The sequence below is a fragment of the Prinia subflava genome, chromosome 9 (genome assembly GCF_021018805.1).
Source record: "Prinia subflava isolate CZ2003 ecotype Zambia chromosome 9, Cam_Psub_1.2, whole genome shotgun sequence".
NCBI classification, from domain to species: Eukaryota; Metazoa; Chordata; class Aves; order Passeriformes; family Cisticolidae; genus Prinia; species Prinia subflava.
In genome coordinates, this window is record NC_086255.1 from 9,841,556 (window position 1) to 9,861,476 (window position 19,921).

The window sequence follows — 19,921 nt, forward strand, 5'->3', positions numbered from 1 at the left end:
AAATGCCTCCTTATGCTTGCTCCTGCTGATGCAACCACAGAAGTGTTCTTCTTTTTGCTGCTGCTGCCCTTGGAGATATCTGGACAGTGCATGCCTCCTCAGTCCCTCTCTGTCACTTCAATCCTACAGATACAAAATAGATTTCTTGTTCTGAAATGTGAAGTTGAAACTGACTGTACTAATACCGATTGTAACTGACAGGTATGCTCACAAAGTCATTAGGATTGCTCTGTACTGAAAAATTTGTATGTGTTTCAACAGTTGCAGATCTGTCCACAGTGTCTTATCAGAAAAAGTCTGTTTCCTTAACTATTTCTAGTTTATTATTGCAAAAGTTGCTGTTGCTATTTTCATTGTTACACTTGGTCTCACCAATCATTCCTAAACAGTGTCCGGTAATTTCTGGATTACAATTGTGAAATCATACACCAGGATACAGAAATATGTTTCATTGCGGGTCAGGATATCCTCTGAGGACATACACCAAGTGTCACAGAACACAGCAGATGTATTTTCCTCATAATTCATAAACAAATCCAATGAGTGAAGTCAGCTTCCTGTGCAGCTCCATGTGCCTGTGACCATGAGGGACAGGATATTTGCAGGAGACACTGATCCTCCTGCTAATATGAAGAAAATTTGGGGGCACCTGCTTCATTTGCCTGGCTCACAGGCTCACACGCAAATTAATCACTGGCTTTCCACCAGAAATATGTATTTCTTCCTGTGATAGGCTTGAAGAAGTCACTGAGCTTTTCCCCTCGGTTTCATCTCCTGTTGCAGGACGAATATTGAAACTTACTCTCTTCTATAATTGTTTGGTAGTAAGTTTTGCGTGGTTCTCATGATCATGTAAGTAGCCGGAGGGTGTTGCTGCATTTGATATCGTCAGGAATAAAGATGTGAGTGAGCAAACCCCCTGGGTCCAGGCAGGATCAGGAACCCTGCAGAATTCCAGGCAGAATTGCGTGTGCTCTGACAGCACAAATTTATCATCTTTCCTTGAACTGAGAGTCACCGAAGGGTTCGGATGGGAAGGATCTTTAAAATTCCGCTCCCGGCCCACCCCGGCCCCTCAGCCGAGGCCCCGCCCCCTCGCGGGCTGTGGGCGGGGCGGCCCCGCCACGTGACCCGCGGGCCGCGTGACGCGCGGCGGGCCGGTAGCACACGTGACCGCTCTCGCGAGCGCCGGCGCGCGCCGCCAAGGCCCCGCCCCCTGGCGCCCCCCCACCCCGGCTGCGGCGGCGGAAGGAGCCGGAGCGCAGCGGCCGCGGCCTGACGGGACCCGGAGCGGAGCCCCCGGCCCGGGCACGGCCCGCCCTCCGCACCGCCGAGGTGAGACCGCCGGATGGGCCCTGCCGGCCCCGCGGGCTGGGCGCCTGCCCGCTCTCAGCGACCCGGGGCCCGGCCTGGGCCTGCCCGCGGCCTCCCCGCGGCCTCCCCGCGGCCTCCCCGCTGGCGCGGGCCCTTCCCAGGCCCGTCTCTTCTCCCGCGCTGCTCCGCCCGCCCCGAGCCGCGGGGAGCCCCGGGCGGGGCCGGTTCCGGGGCTCGGAGGGTTTCGGTGCTGAGGCTGGCGGTGTGCGGAGCGGAGGGCTCGCACCGCAGTGCGCGGGGCTTGCTGGGGACGTGCATGCGTTTTCCAGAGAGCCGCTTGCTCCAGGCCTCGCTGCTCACCCTGTGAGCTGTGCGGGCACCCCGCACACAGGCACGTGCTTGAGCCCTGTGTGCTTCAGACGTCTCTAGAGAGCAGCCGGAACTGCCCAAAAATGAAATGAGCGGGTATCTATAGTCAAATTACTGAACAAATACTCATCATTGAAACTTAATGACTGTGTTTGTAACATGTTAGTAACAGCTTTTTTTGTTGTCATTTCACCCCGCTTGGACCACAAGGCGTGATTAAAAAGCAGCAAGGCTTTTGTTTTGATGTGGGGTTTGTGTGTGTGTGTTCCTTGTAGATGTCAGAAGACCTTGCTAAGCAGTTGGCCAGCTACAAAGCTCAGCTCCAGCAAGTCGAGGCTGCCTTATCTGGCAATGCAGACAATGAAGATTTACTGAAACTGAAGAAAGACTTACAGGTGAGAACATGAGGGTAGGTGAAACGTCAGGGTCTTTTATAAGTGTCTTACCTTTCTTAAATATTTGTCCTACAACAAAAATAGACACTTGGTGGGTTAGTTACTGTCATTCCACATAGCTTGATATAGTCATGGTAGGCTTAGTTTGGAAACCCCAAAGTATGGCCTGTTTTAAAACTATTTTTTTTTGGATGAGTAAAAAAGATGTACTAATTTATACAGCAAACTCTTTTACTATAAACTTTGGCTGGAGAAGTGAAAGATATGCCAGTGCTGTCTTTACTGTGTGCTGGGTTTTATTTTTTTTTTCCCTGAAACATTTCTCAAAATCATTATTTTTTATTGCTTTTGCTAATGCTGAAGCCTGATGGTTTGGCTTACCATGATGTTCTTACTGAGTTCTCAAACAACTTGATCCAGAACCTGCTTACTCATTAAATGCATTTGCAGTGTTAAAAGCTTCGGAGTGTAGTTCTGTATTCCTTGTGCATCTGAGTCTTGATTTTGTTTCTATATAAGAAAGGAAAAGAGTTGTGTTTTTCATTTGTTACAAGATCACAGTGTATTCCTAACAGCTAAAACCCATTTCTGCTCCTTGGGATGTGGTTTAGGAACAGGAAGGCCACCAGCCTAATTTTAAATGTATTTGTGGTCCTTTAGATTCTTGTGCATATAAAGACACATTGGCATATAGCAAATCCCAGCAGTGCTGTTAAAATCTGTCATGAGAGTGCAAGATGTTGCTTCATTTCTGTTGTGGATTGCTTTAGCCATCAGGTGGAAAAATATGTAAAACTACCCAGTTCAAGGTTCAGTGACCACTGCTCTGTATGGAAATAACAGTAATAAACTGGGGCTTCAAAACCAAAACACATCTAGTGCCTCCAAACAGTGATCTTTAGAATTCCTTTTAAACTGCAAAGGCTTTGTGCCCACAAGGCACTTTATAGATCATCTGAATGTGCTCTGTTGTACACTGTTAAAAGCATGTGTATATTTTTATATTTTTAAAATGCACAGCAAAACCCATATGGGATGATATTTCCGATACCAACACGACCTCGGCTTTGATATGCAGAGATCATTGATGTGAAAGGACAACTTGCAAACTTTTTAATAAAAGCTTTCTGCACAGAATGGGGAAGATCTTTACACTTTCGTCCCCAAAAGGTTTGCTATCCGTATGTTCCACCTTGAAAATGACATAATGTTTTGCAGACTTGATATATGCCAACTAAGCAAACAGCTGTAAAAGTGGGTTTGATGCATCAGTGTCCCAACTAAACAGCTTTTTATCTCTTCAAAAAGATGGTTACAATGTAATTGAAACATCTTCTTCCTATTATAAATACTGATGCATCTTGTATGCTTGTATTATTCATGAGTAACAAGATTAAATATTAGAAGAAGTTGTTAGAAGTACTTAGCTTTTCACGTTTCGGTTCACCAAAGCGTTTCTAGGACAGTGTCTGTGCACCCAAGAACCAAATTTACCTTTTCCAGATTGATGGCAGCTGTCATCTTCTGTAACTGGAGATGAGATCTGTGGGTGTTGTGCTCTTTGTGAAGACCAGTTGGTCAGGAAAAATCTTGGCAGAGTGAGTAGTGTTCCCTGTGGGTCACACCCCCCTATCACGGGGATGTGGCACCAAGCCATGCTGTTGGACCTGTTTGGCTGTACTGAGCTGCTGTGGTAGTCCAAATCCTGCTCAGAAATTTTCTTGAAATGATCTCTTCTCTTAAAGACTTGAGAACTGTCTCATGACTTGCAATAAAATTAATGTCTCTGTCTTGTGAGCTGAACATTATGGTATGTGGATATCAGATGAAGGTTTTTACCAAAAGTTTGGTTATTTTAATAGCCTGGTGTGTAAGGGGCTTTATAAAATTTGGAGGATTCTTGCTAGACTTGTCTAAAACTATTCACATCGAAGTTCTAGCATAAGCTGTCTCTGAGGCAAGAATTAATCAGCAGTTTGGTGTTCCTGGTAGTTGCAATACCTGAAACACTTGTTTTCAGGAGTGGCTTGTGCCTGATGTGGTGTATTTGACCTACTGAGAGAGATGCTTAAGCCATGGTGCCTCCTGGATTTACAGAACACAGCTCCCTGTATGGTGAGGAATAGTTTGGGATTTTGCACCTGGGAGGGAAAATTAGGCTAATGCTGTATGTTCTCGAATTAGGTAACTTGATAATCAAAATCTGCTATACTTCAGTTGTGGTTTTAGGAAAATGGTGAGCTAAGTACGAGAAGTAATTGTGTGTTCCTGTGCTCACAGTTGCTACTGCTTGTGCGCACTGGAGTACTCATTAACCAGCAGCTGCTCCAAAGCAAAGAGCAAAACTTTTATTAACTGTTGGAAATTCAGACATTAACATGGTGCAGCAGAAACAAACAGTTAGGCCATTGATGCTGGCTGTTTGGTTTATCAGATAAAAGTGCATCTAAGTTTATGTTGTATTAACGTACTGGGGAAGTGCTTACAATCCTTTAGGTTCTTAAGGGATGATGAACAGTTCCTTAACCTCGTTTTCCTGAGTCTTTGTATGCCCACAGCTGAAGTGAGATATGAAAGAGGAAGGAGAATTGAGGCTCCACCAAGCCTCAGTTGAACATTGTCTGTGACCCTCCCTGACTTAAATGTTTACTGTTTGTTAGGAGAGTGGCAATGGTTCATGCTGAGGTGCTCAAAGAACTGAGGAATTTTTCTTCTTTAGGGGGCAAAGTTTCTTTGCATTATACTGTAAGTTTACATGGACCTTTAGGTGCTGTCGCCTTTGACTTTTAACTCTAGTGGAAAAGAGAGGTCTTGATTGCTTAGTCTTTATTGTGACATTTACAGGAAATTGGGAGAGGTTTTTGCAAGGTCCTGCCTGCAAATGAATGATGCAAAGGAACTGGGAAATTTTGTTGTTTTGTCATCTTGGATTAGCAAGGGAAGGCCTGACCTGAAATCTCAAAGTGAGAGAACTTAGAAAAAAACAAATACTTCTATCAAAATGACTTAAGGAAACCAGTTCTTTAGTGTGCACTTGGATGCTTTCTAAGGAAATGAGAGGGTTTCACAGCTTGGGGGGTGCCAGCCACCCTGACTCTGGATGCTACAGTTCAGCCAATGAGAGAAATGCTAGAATAGGCTACTTCTTAAAAATTTGAAGAGGGCATGGGTAGCTTTACATCAGTGCAGTGAGGACCATACATATTTTTATCTACAGTTGCAATTAATGAGTTTATTAAATTATTAAAAAACCAGAAGTGAGTGTAATTCATACATCAGCAACAAATATAATACAGTAACTTAAAAAAAAAAAAAAAACCAAAACCAGTAAGCTTGGGGTAAAAAATATGCTTTGTAAGAGGAATTTGAAAAATTGTTTTGTGTGGGTTTTTTGTCTTTTATAGGAAGTCATAGAGTTAACCAAAGATCTCCTCTCAACACAACCTTCGGAAACTCTTGCAAGCTCTGACAGTTCTGCATCTGCCCTGCCCAGTCACTCCTGGAAGGTTGGGGACAGGTGTATGGCCATATGGAGTGAGGATGGACAGTAAGTGTAGAAAACTTCTCTAACAGTTACATGAAATAGTTCAATGGTAAGACACTTTCATTCAGTTTGAATTGACCAGGGTGACTAAAAGCAAAAAGAAATGAGGGAATAAATGTGGTATTAAGTGTTCTCTGTGTATTAAAGGTCAGTATTTCAGGTAGCAAAGAGGTGGGGGATTATTTTATAAAAATGCCCTTTTTGTCACCTTGTAAAAGTAGGGTAGCTTTTGTAAATTACCATCTGCTGAGTAATACATGGCAGATTGAAAGAATTGGTCAGTTAGGACAGTCTTTTGTAAAGCTTTTGGGACATGTAGTTCATAATTTGTCATTGCATTCATATACATCTGTCACTGATTACTATGAAGAAAAATTCTTGCTGTATCTCAATTTGGGCCTCTAATTGGAAATTAACTTTAAATTTTTAATTGAAAATGCTGGGTTTGGCTATAAAACAACTAACTATGTAATGTAACTGTAGAATTAATCAACATTTGGATTTGGTCTGCTATATATTAGCCTGTGTAGTTCTGGTAACCCAAGCAGATCATTCTAACTCCATAAACGTTGAAATAAACATCTAGAAGTTACTTTTCATACTGCAAATGTGTTGCAGCTTTAAAAAAATAACTATTTATGCAGGACTAATATCCCAATTGTTACCACTTAGAGAGAGGCTCTATTATTTGATGAACATGCTTAACAATGTAGTAACCATGTAAAGATTTTGGTATAGCTATTGATGTCTTAAATAGAAATCTAATCTAAAAGTGAACAGTTCTTCTGTTTATTAATGAGTAAAATGTTTTTGTGTTAGAACTTAAAAATGGAATCTCTTAATCTTAGGTCACTACTGGGTCATTTTTTTGGTCTGATCCCTTGGTTACAGGATCAGAGCTTGGGGAAGAGTGTGTCAGAGTGTTCACTGAAGTGCATCTTATTGGACTTCATTGTTCTGCTTTTTTAAGAAAACCCTTCTTCTGCTGCAGCATTTCTAAAGTGAGCAGTGTTTCATAAAGAGCTAGCTAGAATTCTGGGTTTTCATGTGTTTTCACCTAACTTAGCTCAAGGTGTTGGCCCACTGAAAACGCACAAGAAATTGAGTAAATGTTAACTGGAATACTGTCTGTGAAACATTTCAGTTTTTTTCCGCTGTTTGCTCTAGATACATCCTTTTGCCCTGAAGTTAGACACAGTTATTTTAAATATTTTTGGAAATGTCACTTGTCTTTTTTTATTTTTCCCATTTTGATGTCAGTTCAACCAAAGTGTTTCATACACATAAATATGAAATGGACAGATTTCTGTGAAAATTTCCAAATTGCTGTTTTAAATCAATAAGAAAACTTCTAAGTATTAAAATGTTGAGGAGGGAATGTTTTGGAAGCTTCAGTTTTTCTTAATGCTTTGTCCTAGGGAGAAAAATGGAACCAAAGCTTTGCACTTCTGAGCTGACATTTTCTAGAACTCCTCAATGAATCCTGTGGATGCAGTAGTTTTTTTTCTATCCCATGACCTGCCAGAACTAAAACCAAAGCAGGATAGCTTGTAAGATTGGCCCCAGCATTAATCATTAGTGTGATAGCTGTGAGGTCATTGCCTGTTGAAGCTGAAGGTCAAATACAGCAGATTCCTGTCACTGTACCTGTGTCCCTTTGACCTTCAGACAACAATCTCTTGGTTTGATTTGTGTATTGCCCCTGAAAATGAAGACTGGTATCTGCAGTTTATTCACTTAGTGGCCTTAGCTGGTTGATGTAGGTGTTGAAGGGCTGAGTATTAAAGCTTTACTCACATGCTTACAGCCATGATATCTTTACAGGTGTTATGAAGCTGAGATTGAAGAAATAGATGAGGAGAATGGAACAGCTGCGGTTACCTTTGCTGGCTATGGCAATGCTGAAGTCACACCTCTGTTCAACCTGAAACCTGTGGAGGAGGGAAGGAAAGCAAAAGAGGACAGTGGCAACAAACCCATGTCCAAGTAAGGAATACAGAGAAGTCTGAATGCTGCTTTGTGGGTTGGTTGTTTTTTCTTTTTCTCACTCAGCTATAAAAATTGGTTAATGAAATAGGTGGGGGTTTGGTTTGTTCTTGTTTTAAATTTACATTTACTTAGTATCCTGCTGTGTCTAACACAGGAAGGTATTTGTAAGGGCTGAAAACTTTGTTTTTACTTTGGAAAAAGAAATGGAACCAGTCTTCAGAGTTTGTTTTAGGCAGTGATCCTTTCCCTAAAAGGTTGTTCTGAGGATGCTGCGTTGTGGCACAGATTGGCTCCTTCAGCTTCCTTTTCTTCACTGAAGTCATCTTTGTCCTTTTCCTTCCATCCCTGTCCAACAATTGGTAGCATCAGAAAAGTCTGGGCTTTTCACTCCAATGGGTTGTTTACATTTTCCAAACACAAGATGCTTCTGAAATGTAGAAGTGCTGATAGGTCCCTTTTCACCCAAAAATGAACTGCACTCAATCCCATGGGTTGTTGTGTTTGGCTTGGGCTCCCCAGGTGTGCTGGTGGTTGTTGTTATGCCAAATACATAAATAACTAAAATAATGCTTACTTTAATGGAAAGATTCAGTTTGGATTTTTAGGTTTTGGGGATTTTTTTTTTAGCTCCTGGAAATGGTAAATATTTACAAGCTTTATTTCTGTGTTTTACTTCTGGAAAACTGATTTTAGTTTGTTACAGGAAGAGACACAAACATAAAGTGTGAAGTTTGTTTTTTGTGTCCTTCTTTACAGAAAAGAGATGATAGCCCAGCAACGAGAGTATAAAAAGAAGAAAGCTTTGAAAAAAGCTCAGAGAATTAAAGAACTTGAACAGGAACGAGAGGACCAGAAAGTCAAGTGGCAACAGTTTAACAACAGAGCCTACTCTAAAAACAAAAAAGGCCAGGTTTGTTTACTTTTGTCAATATATGAGTAGCAACAGGGCATAGATTTCTGTGCAATACCTTGGGAGAAAGAAGGAGGTTGGTTTTAAAGGGATGCAACATGGGGATTTCGGTGTCTTTGGGATTCTGATGTGTGCATTTTTTTATTTTGTGCACTTCAAATGCCTGTTTTTTTTATTGGATTGTTTTGGAGGAGTGCTGCTCCTAAGATGGTGAACTTGCACTTGGGAGCTGGGAGAGCTGGGCTTGCATCAGTTGCCAGCTGGTGTTTGTTGGAGCCAAGAATCTGAGAGCCCCTCTAAACCTCCAAGTCTGGCTTCTTGCTATGTTGATGACCAGGCAGACAGTGCTTGAGGATGTGCCCTGCAGCAGCAAGTGCAGGGCAGAAAAGATAGTGAGGACATCAAGTCTCAGTCCATTTCTGTCATGGCTTGACCAAGAGCTGCCAGACATAGTGGTAGAACTTCATTCTTCCTTTTGAGCAGTTATTGGAGGTGCCCTTGTGAGAGGTGAATTTTATTCATTACTGACCTGACCTGAGATCCTCAGTACCACAATCACATCCAGTACTGAGGAGCCAGAAGTTCCCAGCCCATTGCTTCACTCAGTGACAACACATCACAGCTGAGCTGGCTGTTGGAAAGTGTGCCCATCTGTGGGACAAGAGTTGAGAATGTTGAAACACTTCAGATGGTAATGATTGCTTTTTTTTTTTTTTTTGTACAATCCAGCTAGCAGTTATTCAGAAATGGTGTTTTCTGTTTTATTTCCAGGTGAAAAGGAGTATTTTTGCTTCCCCTGAGAGTGTAACTGGCAAGGTTGGCGTTGGAACTTGTGGAATTGCAGACAAACCTATGACACAGTATCAAGATACCTCTAAATATAATGTCAGGCATCTGATGCCTCAGTAACAGGTGAAAAAGGTGGAACTTCATCTCTGCAGGGCTTTACACTTACCTTTTTATCATTATATTTTTCTAAAAGTAAATTATTTGTTGGCACATAGTGAGTAGTCCATTTTGTCACCATCACTTTGGCTTAAGCTGATTTGAGCCTTAAATCTCCAGCTATTGATTTGAACCCCCCCAGACATTAAACTTTTTGTAGCAGGTAAATGTTCATGAACTGCTGTTGCCTACTACTTTCAAAGCAGTATTTGTCTGCAGCTTTGAATTTTTCATTCATACCAGTAGTGAAGGTTTGTTTTCTTCCTTTAAAAAAAGTGGTGGTAAAAAATGGCACCTTGAGAGCCTCCCTGGTTTCTGCAGTCACGGTGCTGTCTGTGACAGGCTCGGCACTACAGAGCTGCTGCAGCTCTGGGAGAGCTTCATGTCACATGGAATTGCTGAGGAAGTTGAAATAACTCCCTTACAAATCCACTGCAGATCGATTTGTACAGCTGTAAATGAGGGCAGAACAGGGCTGATAGGATCTTTATTACTAATGATTACATATGTTCTAGAAATAATAAATTAGACTTAATTCCAGTCCAAATTTCTTGTGCTTGAAGTTAAGCAGAGGAGATGCTGTTTCTTGTTGGTTGTTTTTCTTTGTTTTATAAATACTCATCAAATTATAATAGGAAGTTAATGAAATGTAACCAGAAAACCATAGGACAAGGAACTGTACTTAAGAGTCCCCAGCCACGGCCAGGGCTCAGAGGTGGGCTGTAACTGGTTGTGCTGTGGACAGGAGCTGTCCTGTCCTATTTGTAGGTGTGTTGGTCCAGTCCCAGCAGTGGCAGCCTGTGCCTGGCCCCATCCAGGAAGGAGAACCATGGCACAGCAGATCTGAATGCCTAGATCCCCCTTAGTTAGCTGTGAGTGAAGGTTACTTGGGAGTTTCTGTCCCTACAGAACTGACTGGCCCTAGTGTCCATTGTACCTTCAGCTGTATTACAGTGCTGCTGAGCCCTTCAGTTTTCTTCAGGAATCCACGTGTAAGAGCTCCTGCTTTTTTGTACTCTCTGTGATTTGCTTTCCTCTGCTCCTTGTCTCGCACTTACGGTAGTGATGCCACCTCTGAACCCGTAATGTGTTTAAAGAAGTTAATGGGTAGCCCTGTATACAATGTAGATATTATTTTTGTAAAATCTAGGGCTGAGTTAATGGACAAGAGTACATCAGCTACTTCCCCCATTAAATAAAATGTGTGTCTTGTCCATTAACCCTGACCATTATTTCCCTGTATATTATGTTAATGTAGCTCATTTTGTAATTTGTTAACTAGATCAGGTCACGTCAGCAATTGTTGATGCACTGATTGGTGGAAATGTCCATCAGTTACCTGAGTCACAACTCAAGCTAAACTCTACAAGCAGTAGTTTAGAATCCATACATAGAAAAAGGTTCTCCCTATAATGGGAGAAGGTGATTTTTATGAATACAAAGTGTGTTAATTTCAGTTTTGTATGTTTAACTTTTATTAAATAAAGTGTTTAAAATCTGCTGGATATATTTGGTGAAGTGGAATTATTCATGGAGGGAAGATAATAGTAAACCATCAGGCCAGGGGTGAGTCCAGCAGAATCTGCTGGACAGAATGTCATATTCAAAAGTAGCTCTGAAGTACAACACACTCACTGCAAGATGAAGTAGATGTTGCTTAATTCCTCGTATTTATTGGTAGCAGGGAGGTTAAATTTTGTTTAGCATAGAAAATCTGCTTTTTAGAAAGGGAGTTTGTACTGCAGCCTGCAGCTACAAAGACATGTCCCAGCAGTGACATTAACTAGGTGACAGTTGTGCCACACTGACATGCTGAGGAAGGTCACCTGTCATCTTTCACAGGTGCCTGTGATAGAGTGTCCCTTTCACTTATCCAAAAGGAGCAGCTTGAAGTCAGAACTGACACATGCTAGAGCAGGCAGACCTGGAGTTTTCAATAAGCCTGTTCTGAACTCCACCTGTTCTTTTAATAGAGAATAGTCTGTGGAAAAGCAGCCTGAATCCATACCTGACATGCACCACATCTCTTATCTTTAATGTAATAAATACTATCAGTAGACCATCCCAGGGCTATTTATTTATTTGTTCACCAGCCTTGGAGAGCAATAGAATGAGTCATCAGAACACAATGGGTGTGTGAGCCTCACCTGCAAGGGATAATCCAGCCCAAGTTGTTTTAGATTAACCTTTCAAAAAATTTAGCAAAACTTGTACATTTCCACTGAGTAATTTACTGTCACCCCTTGTAATGGGGGTTTCTCACGAACTTTGCTGTAACTCTTCTGTTGGACAATGCAAAGAAGTGCCCAAAGAAAGTTTCAATTGGCTTTTTCCTGAAACACCTTACCTAGAATAAATGAAACAATGAGACCACTGTGTGGTGGTCTGATCGATGAAAACAGCTGAGAACAACTTATATGAACAAAAATACCACCCCCAAAAAACTGCTGTGTTGGCCACACAGCCATTCCTTATAGCACATCAGGTTCTTTTATGCTCTTGCCTCATCTGCAGGATGGGCTGGTTCATTGTAATCTGGCTTCGGAACACAGCCTTAGAAAAGTGGCTCGAGAAATTCATGTAATAAAAATAAATCTTGAGTGAACCAATGCTGGTAATTGCCAAAACACAAAAGTTCCTTATATTACAATTCTGAGTTGACCCGAAACGTGGCTGATGGTGTTTTAGTTGGTTGGGGTTTTTTTTACAATTTATTTTCCCATTTTGTTAACTGGTCTACAGAGCAAGAAGCCTGAGAACTCATGCTCTGCATTGGGCCTTTGCACACAAATTGCCTACCCCAGTGCCAGCAAATCCTGCTATAGGCAGAAGTACTTAGAAACACTGAAATGACAGGGAAAGTTACTGTAAAAGAGTTCAAATCCCCCAAGCTATAGAGATGGAAAAGATATTTTCTCAGAGAACAGATTTGTGTCTGTCAGATAAGACTACTGTGCAAAATGACCAGTATGGGCAGCATGTTTCCTCTTCCTATAGGGCCTTACTTTTATCTAGTACAGCCTCAGTCCTGTGCAAATTAAACCAGAAATTAAACCTGACTCAGATCTAGGATTGCCCCAGTCAGTTTAAGTATTTAGAAGTCTCAGCAGTAGCAAATTGAAATTCTCATGGTCATGGCAATCCATTTCTCTTTTACCTTCCCTAAAGCCAGTGAGTGCTGTGTCACTTATTTATGTAGCTGCTTGGTCTCACAGGTTTGTAAATACAAAAAAGGACTTAACCTGAGAGGACTACAATTCAATAGTGTGTTTAGAAGGCAAAACCCACAGCAAAATTCTGTGCTTCCCCTTGAGTTTCCATTCACCTGCAGCATCTGCGGCAGGGTCTTGGGAAACAACCACTCTCTTTCAACAGTTATGTGAAGAGTAAAGTTACGGAAAACATTCCTGGGCCAGGCCCAAGGAAAAGATAACTGCCTGGCAGCTGCTGCTGCTCTTTGCAGTTTGTCCAGTCTTTATCTGGGCTCTAAAAACCTTCACTTAGATGGTAAAGTAAGGAGGCACATTTGCATTGGGATGATGGTGCCACCAACCCAAGCCAGTTCTGGTCTTGAGCTGAAGGCTCTGCTACACAAAAGCACCTGCATTGTTTTGTTCTGTAAAGCAATTGCCTTTCTACACTGAACTCACCTGGCAACAGCTCCTTGGTCTGTACAGAAGTGCAAAGCCTTCCCACAGCAGGTGCTGACTGAAGAAGTCTTGCTCTCACCTAGACTGAAAGCTGCTGTTACTTCCCAAAGAGAGTTATCCATGAGGAATATGAGTGATGCTGCATTTTACACCTTACCTGTCTGAGTGACCTGCTAAAACTGCTATTTCCTAGGGCGATGGATACTAGTTTGTATAGTTATCCATCACTCTGGGATAGGAAAGAGCTTTTGTATTTCTCCATCAAGACTTCCAGGAGGAGATCCAAAACAATAAATTGTTTTGAGACATATTTATGAAAGGGGATTAAATAGAAAGAATTTCCTAACCTTAGCTGAATGGAACATTAGCAAGAGCACTGGTAGCCCAAGTTATGGCCTAGGCCTGTGTACATTTTAACTAGCAACCACAATAATAAAACCACCATAAAATGCTTTAAATTCCTTCATGGCTTATTCTGCTTTGCCGCAACATCCCTCAAGATCAAAATTAATCCTTGCTGAAGCTGTATCCTTGCTGTATTAAAATAAAGCTTCATCACATGCCTGCAGCACAGCAAGCAGTCTGCAAGCCAAGACATTGGATGGCTTGCTAAAGACCAAACTACCCAGCTCATCCCATCCCATGGCCAGGCTCACAGGGGTACTACAAACGAAGGGGCTGATTCTTTCCAGTGCGATAAAAATAAATTGGTCCCCACAGCTTTTACAGCATGGTTACTGTTGAAGATCTTTCCCAAAAGAAATGACATTTCACACCTTTGACCTGCACCAGCCAGGCCAGCAGCACTGTGTGACTCAACTGTTCAGCTCTGTATGAGCCCAAACCTCGAAGAACACATCGGCCCTTCTCAGAGGCTGCTCAGAGATCCCTGATCCTTGACATTTCTGAAGGGATCTCAGCACATGCATGTTGTGAGACAACTTTAGTTTTAGCAGCACCCCAAACAGAACCCCTCCATAAAGGAATTGAGTACCACAGCCACAATACCAATACCCACAGGCACCCTGCTCCTGCCTCTGCCTAACTAAACGGATCAGTCCTGGTGTGTTATTCCCAGGTAAAGAACCTGCCTTTCAGTGAAAGGAAAACCTTACCTGTGCAGACACCACTCTCCTGTATTCATCCTCCCAAATGTCACTCAGCTCTGTTGTTGTTTCAAGAAAATGTGACAGCACATCAGTGTTTTCTAGGTATTTTGTGCAGACTGGGGAGCAGAGGGACAGAAGGACACACTCCTCTTCCCCGAGGGTCCCACACGACAATTCAGAGATTGCATTGCTGATGCAGAGGAGTTTCAGTCACTATCAAGTCACAGAATTTCTCACTTACTGGACAATCTGTCCACAGGACAAAGCTCCAGGAAAAAAAAAATAGGACTTTATTCTGCTTTTAAATAGTTTTTCATTATTACCACCTCGCTAACCTCAGAATGAAGTCCTGTTTTTTACCATTCTCTTCAGGAAGTGAGCCTGATTTCCCTCTCAAATGATGCATGTTTGGTGTGAGAAAAAATGCAATAAGAAAAGCTTACGATCCTGGGTGGGGAGGAAACAGAATGACTATCTCCAGAGTTAGAGCACCCAATGGATCTGACTTCCACTGAAGCCAAATGTTGTATCCATTCCAACAGGGCAACACAACAAACAGGGAACAGTGAGTACAAGAGAACAAAGCAGAAAAGCAGGAGGCTGGGGCTCACAAACAGACGGTAGCAAACAAGCAAACAAACAGACAAAAGGAAAACACAACCACAAACCCCAGAAAATGATAAATCTGTCTAGTTAACCCCCTTTCTATTGACCTACAGATTTCTTGAGACAGACAGATGTGAGACCACCTTCGTCACTAACATGCTGCTAATGGAACGGACATTAAAATGACCTTCAAGTGACAACTCGCCACAGGATAACCGTGACAAATGCAGCCAGATAGTCATCTCCACCTTGTCTGCAGACACGAGATGACATTCCGTAATACACTTGTGTCAAGAGAAGGAAAATGCTGGATGCTCTTTTTAATGGGTTTGTCTGTAGCAGAGAGACCCACCGGGGATCTAATTTACAGAGGGGGGACTTGACAGAACGAGCTTATGAGGGAGCTGTGTGTGCGTGTGTGCCTAATGCATGGGAAGGCTGCCTCAGGAAAGTGCATCCAATTCTGCTTTTACAGGAAAAGTCACCATATTCTTGTAAAATTACAGCAACTTCTCTAAAAATTGGTTATCTTGAACGCTGCAACGTGAGAGACCAGACCAGCAGAGGGAGACTTGAGGAGGATGGCAGCTGTGTGAGGTGAGAAAAAGAAGAGTTCACAAAGCAGAAATAAAGCAGGGCATGACAACTTTGAAAGGCCAGAGAAATATTTCCATCACATAATAAATTATCAAAACTCTAGCTGAAATCTGCTAGGAACTGCTACAAAGAGCCCATCAGTATCAGAACAACCAACCCCAGGTCTCTGGAGTTGTTAGAAAGGCTCTTAGTTTTGTTTTCTTCCTGGACTCCCCCTGGCTGGACCCTGCTGCTGGCTGAGTGGTCAGGCAGGTGGCTGGTGATGGAAGTTCATCTCCTAGGACATTTTCCCCATTTACTTGCACTTGAGATCAGGACCTCTGTGAGACCACAACACTAGAAAAGGTAGGAGATACCAAATTGCCCCAGAGCATTACAAACACGCATTTCAAATGCATTTATTCCAGCCACAGACATGTCACTGTTTTATAGCAACTAGGAGAACACGGCCATTCCCCACCCCTTGAACTTCAGTGCTTCTCAGCTGTGGCACTGCTTTCCCAAGTGGGCATTTAACACAAACAGGAATAACAGGAAAGAGGTGGTGCTGGGACAGCTACGGAAAAGGGCTCATAAATAAATAAATCCCACTGGTATCCAACTGCTCAGCACCAGCACTGCCAGTGGTCAACACTTCCAAGGAGAATAATAATGAATAAATAAATAAGGTCTTGCTAGAGCTGAGGTTTCCTACTTTTCACCACTCTACGACTGTTCCAAGCCTTGTGTCATCCAGAGATCATCCAGAGACCCCAAACATCAATTCAAGCAGACTTCTTCTTTCAAGGCCCTTGGGCTCCATTTGTAGCCTCGAGCTTAATTCACTCTGTGGCAGACTCTGCTCCTGCCAGGTAACCTCCCAGAAAGAACAGATGGACTGAGACACTGGATTACATGCACGCAAGTGAAAACACGTTTAACAACTGCAACCAGATGCAAACCTAGTAAGCAAATTAATTTAAAAACACCCAGACTGAAGAGAAATCATTCATTACCACAGAAAAATTATTTCTCTACTCAAGCACGCGTTGTGCCTCTTACAGGGACACATTTTGGAGAGAGGGGGAAACATCAGAGTATTTAAACACAGGCAAGTTACCACAGTGAGAAGTCTACGTGAGACTCACTCAGGATGTCACCGCAGGACCCAAGGGCACAAGAAGAACAGCAGTCGGCTGAAGTGACAGGAATGACCAAGATGGAAGAACACAACTCATTTCAGATACAGAAATGTTTAATGGCGTTAAAGTGCTACTTTAATGGGGACCATATGCTAACATTTAAACACAATTCCACTGCACTGCTAAATATGGTTGTCTTTATTTTTTTACTTTATTTTACCTCTTTTTACCCAACCCTATCTAAAACAATAAAATAAAATCTAAAGGACTGAAATTAACAACCCATTCAAATCAGCAATAAGTTATGGATTTTATAAAGCATTTTTTCCTCTTTTTTTTCCTTAGTAATGAGGGGTAATTAAATTACTTAACGATATACAAAGTTTCAAACAATGCCATAGGTGAAGACTCTATTAAGGTTTTTAAAACTTGGAAAACAAAATAATCCTGGCCATTAAAAAGACAAAAATAAAAAAGCAAAGCCCTCAAAGTGCAGGTTAGAATGCTTGTCTTGGAGAAAATTAGAAAACATTCGCTATAACAGCTCTTAACAGCACCTGCACAGATAAGATGGCAAGGCCCTTGGGAACAGGACGTGCAGTCAAAACGTTACATTAACATGAGAGACGTGCTCAGCTTAACTAGGTTAACTACTGGACTGGAACTTCAAAAGTCAGCAAAGGGAATGATTCTAAAAAGAAAACTGAAGAAACCCCCACCAAACCTGGCCTCTTCCAGCTTAGCACAGCCTTCATCCATTGTGTGCATGGCAAAAAAAAAGGATCTTTGCATTTCATTGGGTCAAGTGCTTCATCAAAACAGAGATCTTTTCATGGCATAAATTCATATAAAAGACATCTAAGGTTTCATATGGACAAGCTCTAAAAAGATGCATCAGACTTGGGGTGTTTTCCCTCCCAACACATTTACAAATGTTTATCAAAAAATCGCTTCAAATAAAAAGGTCATAGTGGCTCAGTATCTGGGCATGACTGTCTGGTGTGTCACCTCTCGAGTGCTGGTTTGCCCTGCCCCCAGCTGGCCGTGTGCCCGCGGGGGTCACACATCCACCGGGACCTGCTGGCGCGGGCACAGCCCCGGCGCGACAGCCCACCCTGTGCTGGTAGGTTACAGGCGTGCACCTCTCGCTTTAGAGGTACTCACTGCTTCAATGATGTCCAACAGAAAGCTGAGTTGAATGGTGTTCTCCCCTGAACATCGCTGCCCCTCTCCCTCTGGGCACAGAATGAGACCTTAATCATTATCGTCACTGCTATTCCTAGGCTACGTAAGCCGCCGTGGACTTCCTAGTACGTTATGACAGCATTAGATTGTGATAAACTGGAGGATACAGTCCTTTTAGGACCACAAAAGCTCTTCAGAAGGGCCTATATTAGGTTGTTCAACCTGAATGCAGTGTAAGAAATTTTGACATTTCTCAGATCTCATGACAGAAATAGAGGGATGAGTCTCTAGTATCCTCTTTCAAACAATTTCAAATAAATTCAAAACAAAGTGTTTCATCACTAAGGTCTAGATCCAGGTCCCACAGAAACAAACAGATTTCATTGACTGCAAAGGGACTAGTGTTCGGCCTAACTTTTGGCCAGCAGAAACTGGGATTGGTAACATAACCAAATGAACAAATATGGGTTTCTGGGGAGGCTTCCTTTACCCAAAAAGCTTTATATACAGGTCTCTCCAGGCCTAGCTGTCAATATGTCAATTCTGAAAGAGGATACTGGCATCTAGGACCCAGTTTGATCACCCCATTGAAATCATTCACCCTGCACTGTTGTCTCACTTGGTTCTAGGAAGCAAACGAGAGCTTGACACTGGCGCTGGAGTAACCCTCATCACTCCCAATACTCTGCAAGCTGCTGTGATCATCAATGTCACTGATGCTGGTTGTGCTGATATTGTCCACTTCTCCATGGGAGAACTCTGTGCTTTCAACGTCCACTTCAATCTCTTCTAGAAAGGGAAATGAGAGAAATGCACACAGGTTAGGACCACACACCCAACTGTCCCCTTCATGCCAGCGAGCTCCTGGGACTCCCCCAATGCAGGGAATGAAGTGTCATGTGGCAGGAAGATTTTCAGTGTTCCCCCTGGAATGGGATGGGCTGTGGTCATGATTTATAAAAAGATTAAGACCAGCTTGGAGTTTTTGTAGGGATTTGGCAAAGGGGTTTTACTCCTCCACATACCAGCCACACCGTCAGCATAGCTGAGCCACCCCACACACTGAGCTTGTCCCACTACCTCTTTCTTTAGATGTCTAATACCCCAGTGTTAGAAAAAAAGAAAAAAAAGATAAAATTGAGTGCAAGAGAGAAAATGGAGCATGAAGTTAACCCTAAACATGTTAGTTGCTTGACACTATATTGCCAAAGCCAGGACCACACACAATTACAATGCATTACCATGTGAATCTGAGTTACTCTCACACATGCTCGGTGGGTTTTGGAACAGACATCTTGTTTTTAAGAAAGAGTTAAAAAGCAAAGATCTCATTAACCAGGTATCTTGGTTCCCATATTGTTCAGGAATTTTCCAAAGGATTTTTGTTTTAAACTACAGACTCACACCCAAACTATGCAGCAGCTTTTGGTCTGTCAGTAAATATCAAGCCATCTATTGTGCCTAATGTTCTCTCCACTGCAGGGATATTTTTAAAAAGGGAGTTATCTTAATTCAGTTAGCCATTCAGATATCTGTAGCCAGTTTTGACTGAGGAGATGAACTCTGTGAGAAGTTTGGGGGGGTGGGCAGGGGGGTAGCTTTGTGAAACATCAGTTCCAGTCTCATTAATATATTCTTACATTTTCCTCTTTGTGTTGCCAATAGATTCAGCAAACCAAAAATCACAAAGAGTATCTCAACTTTACCATCCCTTCCAATGCCACAGAAATCAGATCAAGTTGACAGCAACAACAATTCTTCCAGACTCAGAACTGATGCAAAATACTGAACTCTCCATATGCATGTGTGTGTATGTGCCTGTGTGTGAGCAGAATCAGCAACCTAAACATCCAAGGCCATGAGAGGAGGAGGCTGAGAGATAAGAAATGGATGGAAATGGAATCTCATTCTCTCACTTCAGAGTCCTGGCAATTCCCTGCTGGTCCAGCAACACCCACCTCGCTCCGAGTCCGAGTGATCCGAGGAAATGGTAGATCCAATGCTGTCCATTCGTATTCGCTCTATCTCCTGAGGACCCTGTAGTTGTTCCAGTCTTCTCTTTAGGAATCTTTGTTCTCGTTCCAGGTTCTCGAGCTGGTGTTGGCTTCTCCTCTCAACCTCTTCAAGTTTCTGACATGATCAAATATAACTCAATAATTAGTTTTATCCTTCTCTCCTTCCCTCCCA

At 42.5% G+C, this 19,921-nt stretch overlaps 2 protein-coding genes across 3 annotated transcripts in view; one reads left to right on the forward strand and one right to left on the reverse strand.

Moving 5' to 3' along the window:
* The first annotated feature begins 1,181 nt into the window (after window positions 1-1,181).
* Window positions 1,182-10,971, forward strand: SMNDC1 (survival motor neuron domain containing 1). The gene is made up of 6 exons (XM_063405338.1): window positions 1,182-1,335; window positions 1,959-2,078; window positions 5,483-5,625; window positions 7,447-7,608; window positions 8,368-8,521; window positions 9,293-10,971. The coding sequence occupies exons 2-6, from the start codon at window positions 1,959-1,961 to the stop codon at window positions 9,428-9,430; spliced, it is 717 nt and encodes a 238-aa protein (XP_063261408.1). The 5' UTR covers window positions 1,182-1,335; the 3' UTR covers window positions 9,431-10,971.
* A 5,753-nt stretch (window positions 10,972-16,724) lies between these two features.
* MXI1 (MAX interactor 1, dimerization protein) overlaps window positions 16,725-19,921 on the reverse strand; it is a 56,024-nt gene continuing 52,827 nt past the window's right edge. For both annotated transcript variants that reach the window (XM_063405335.1, XM_063405336.1), the window contains exons 5-6: window positions 19,693-19,864; window positions 16,725-18,523 (exon numbers count right to left, since the gene is read on the reverse strand). In XM_063405335.1, the coding sequence (XP_063261405.1) occupies window positions 18,360-18,523; window positions 19,693-19,864 (336 nt within the window). In that variant the 3' untranslated portion in view covers window positions 16,725-18,359. The remainder of the gene's footprint in view (window positions 18,524-19,692; window positions 19,865-19,921) is intronic.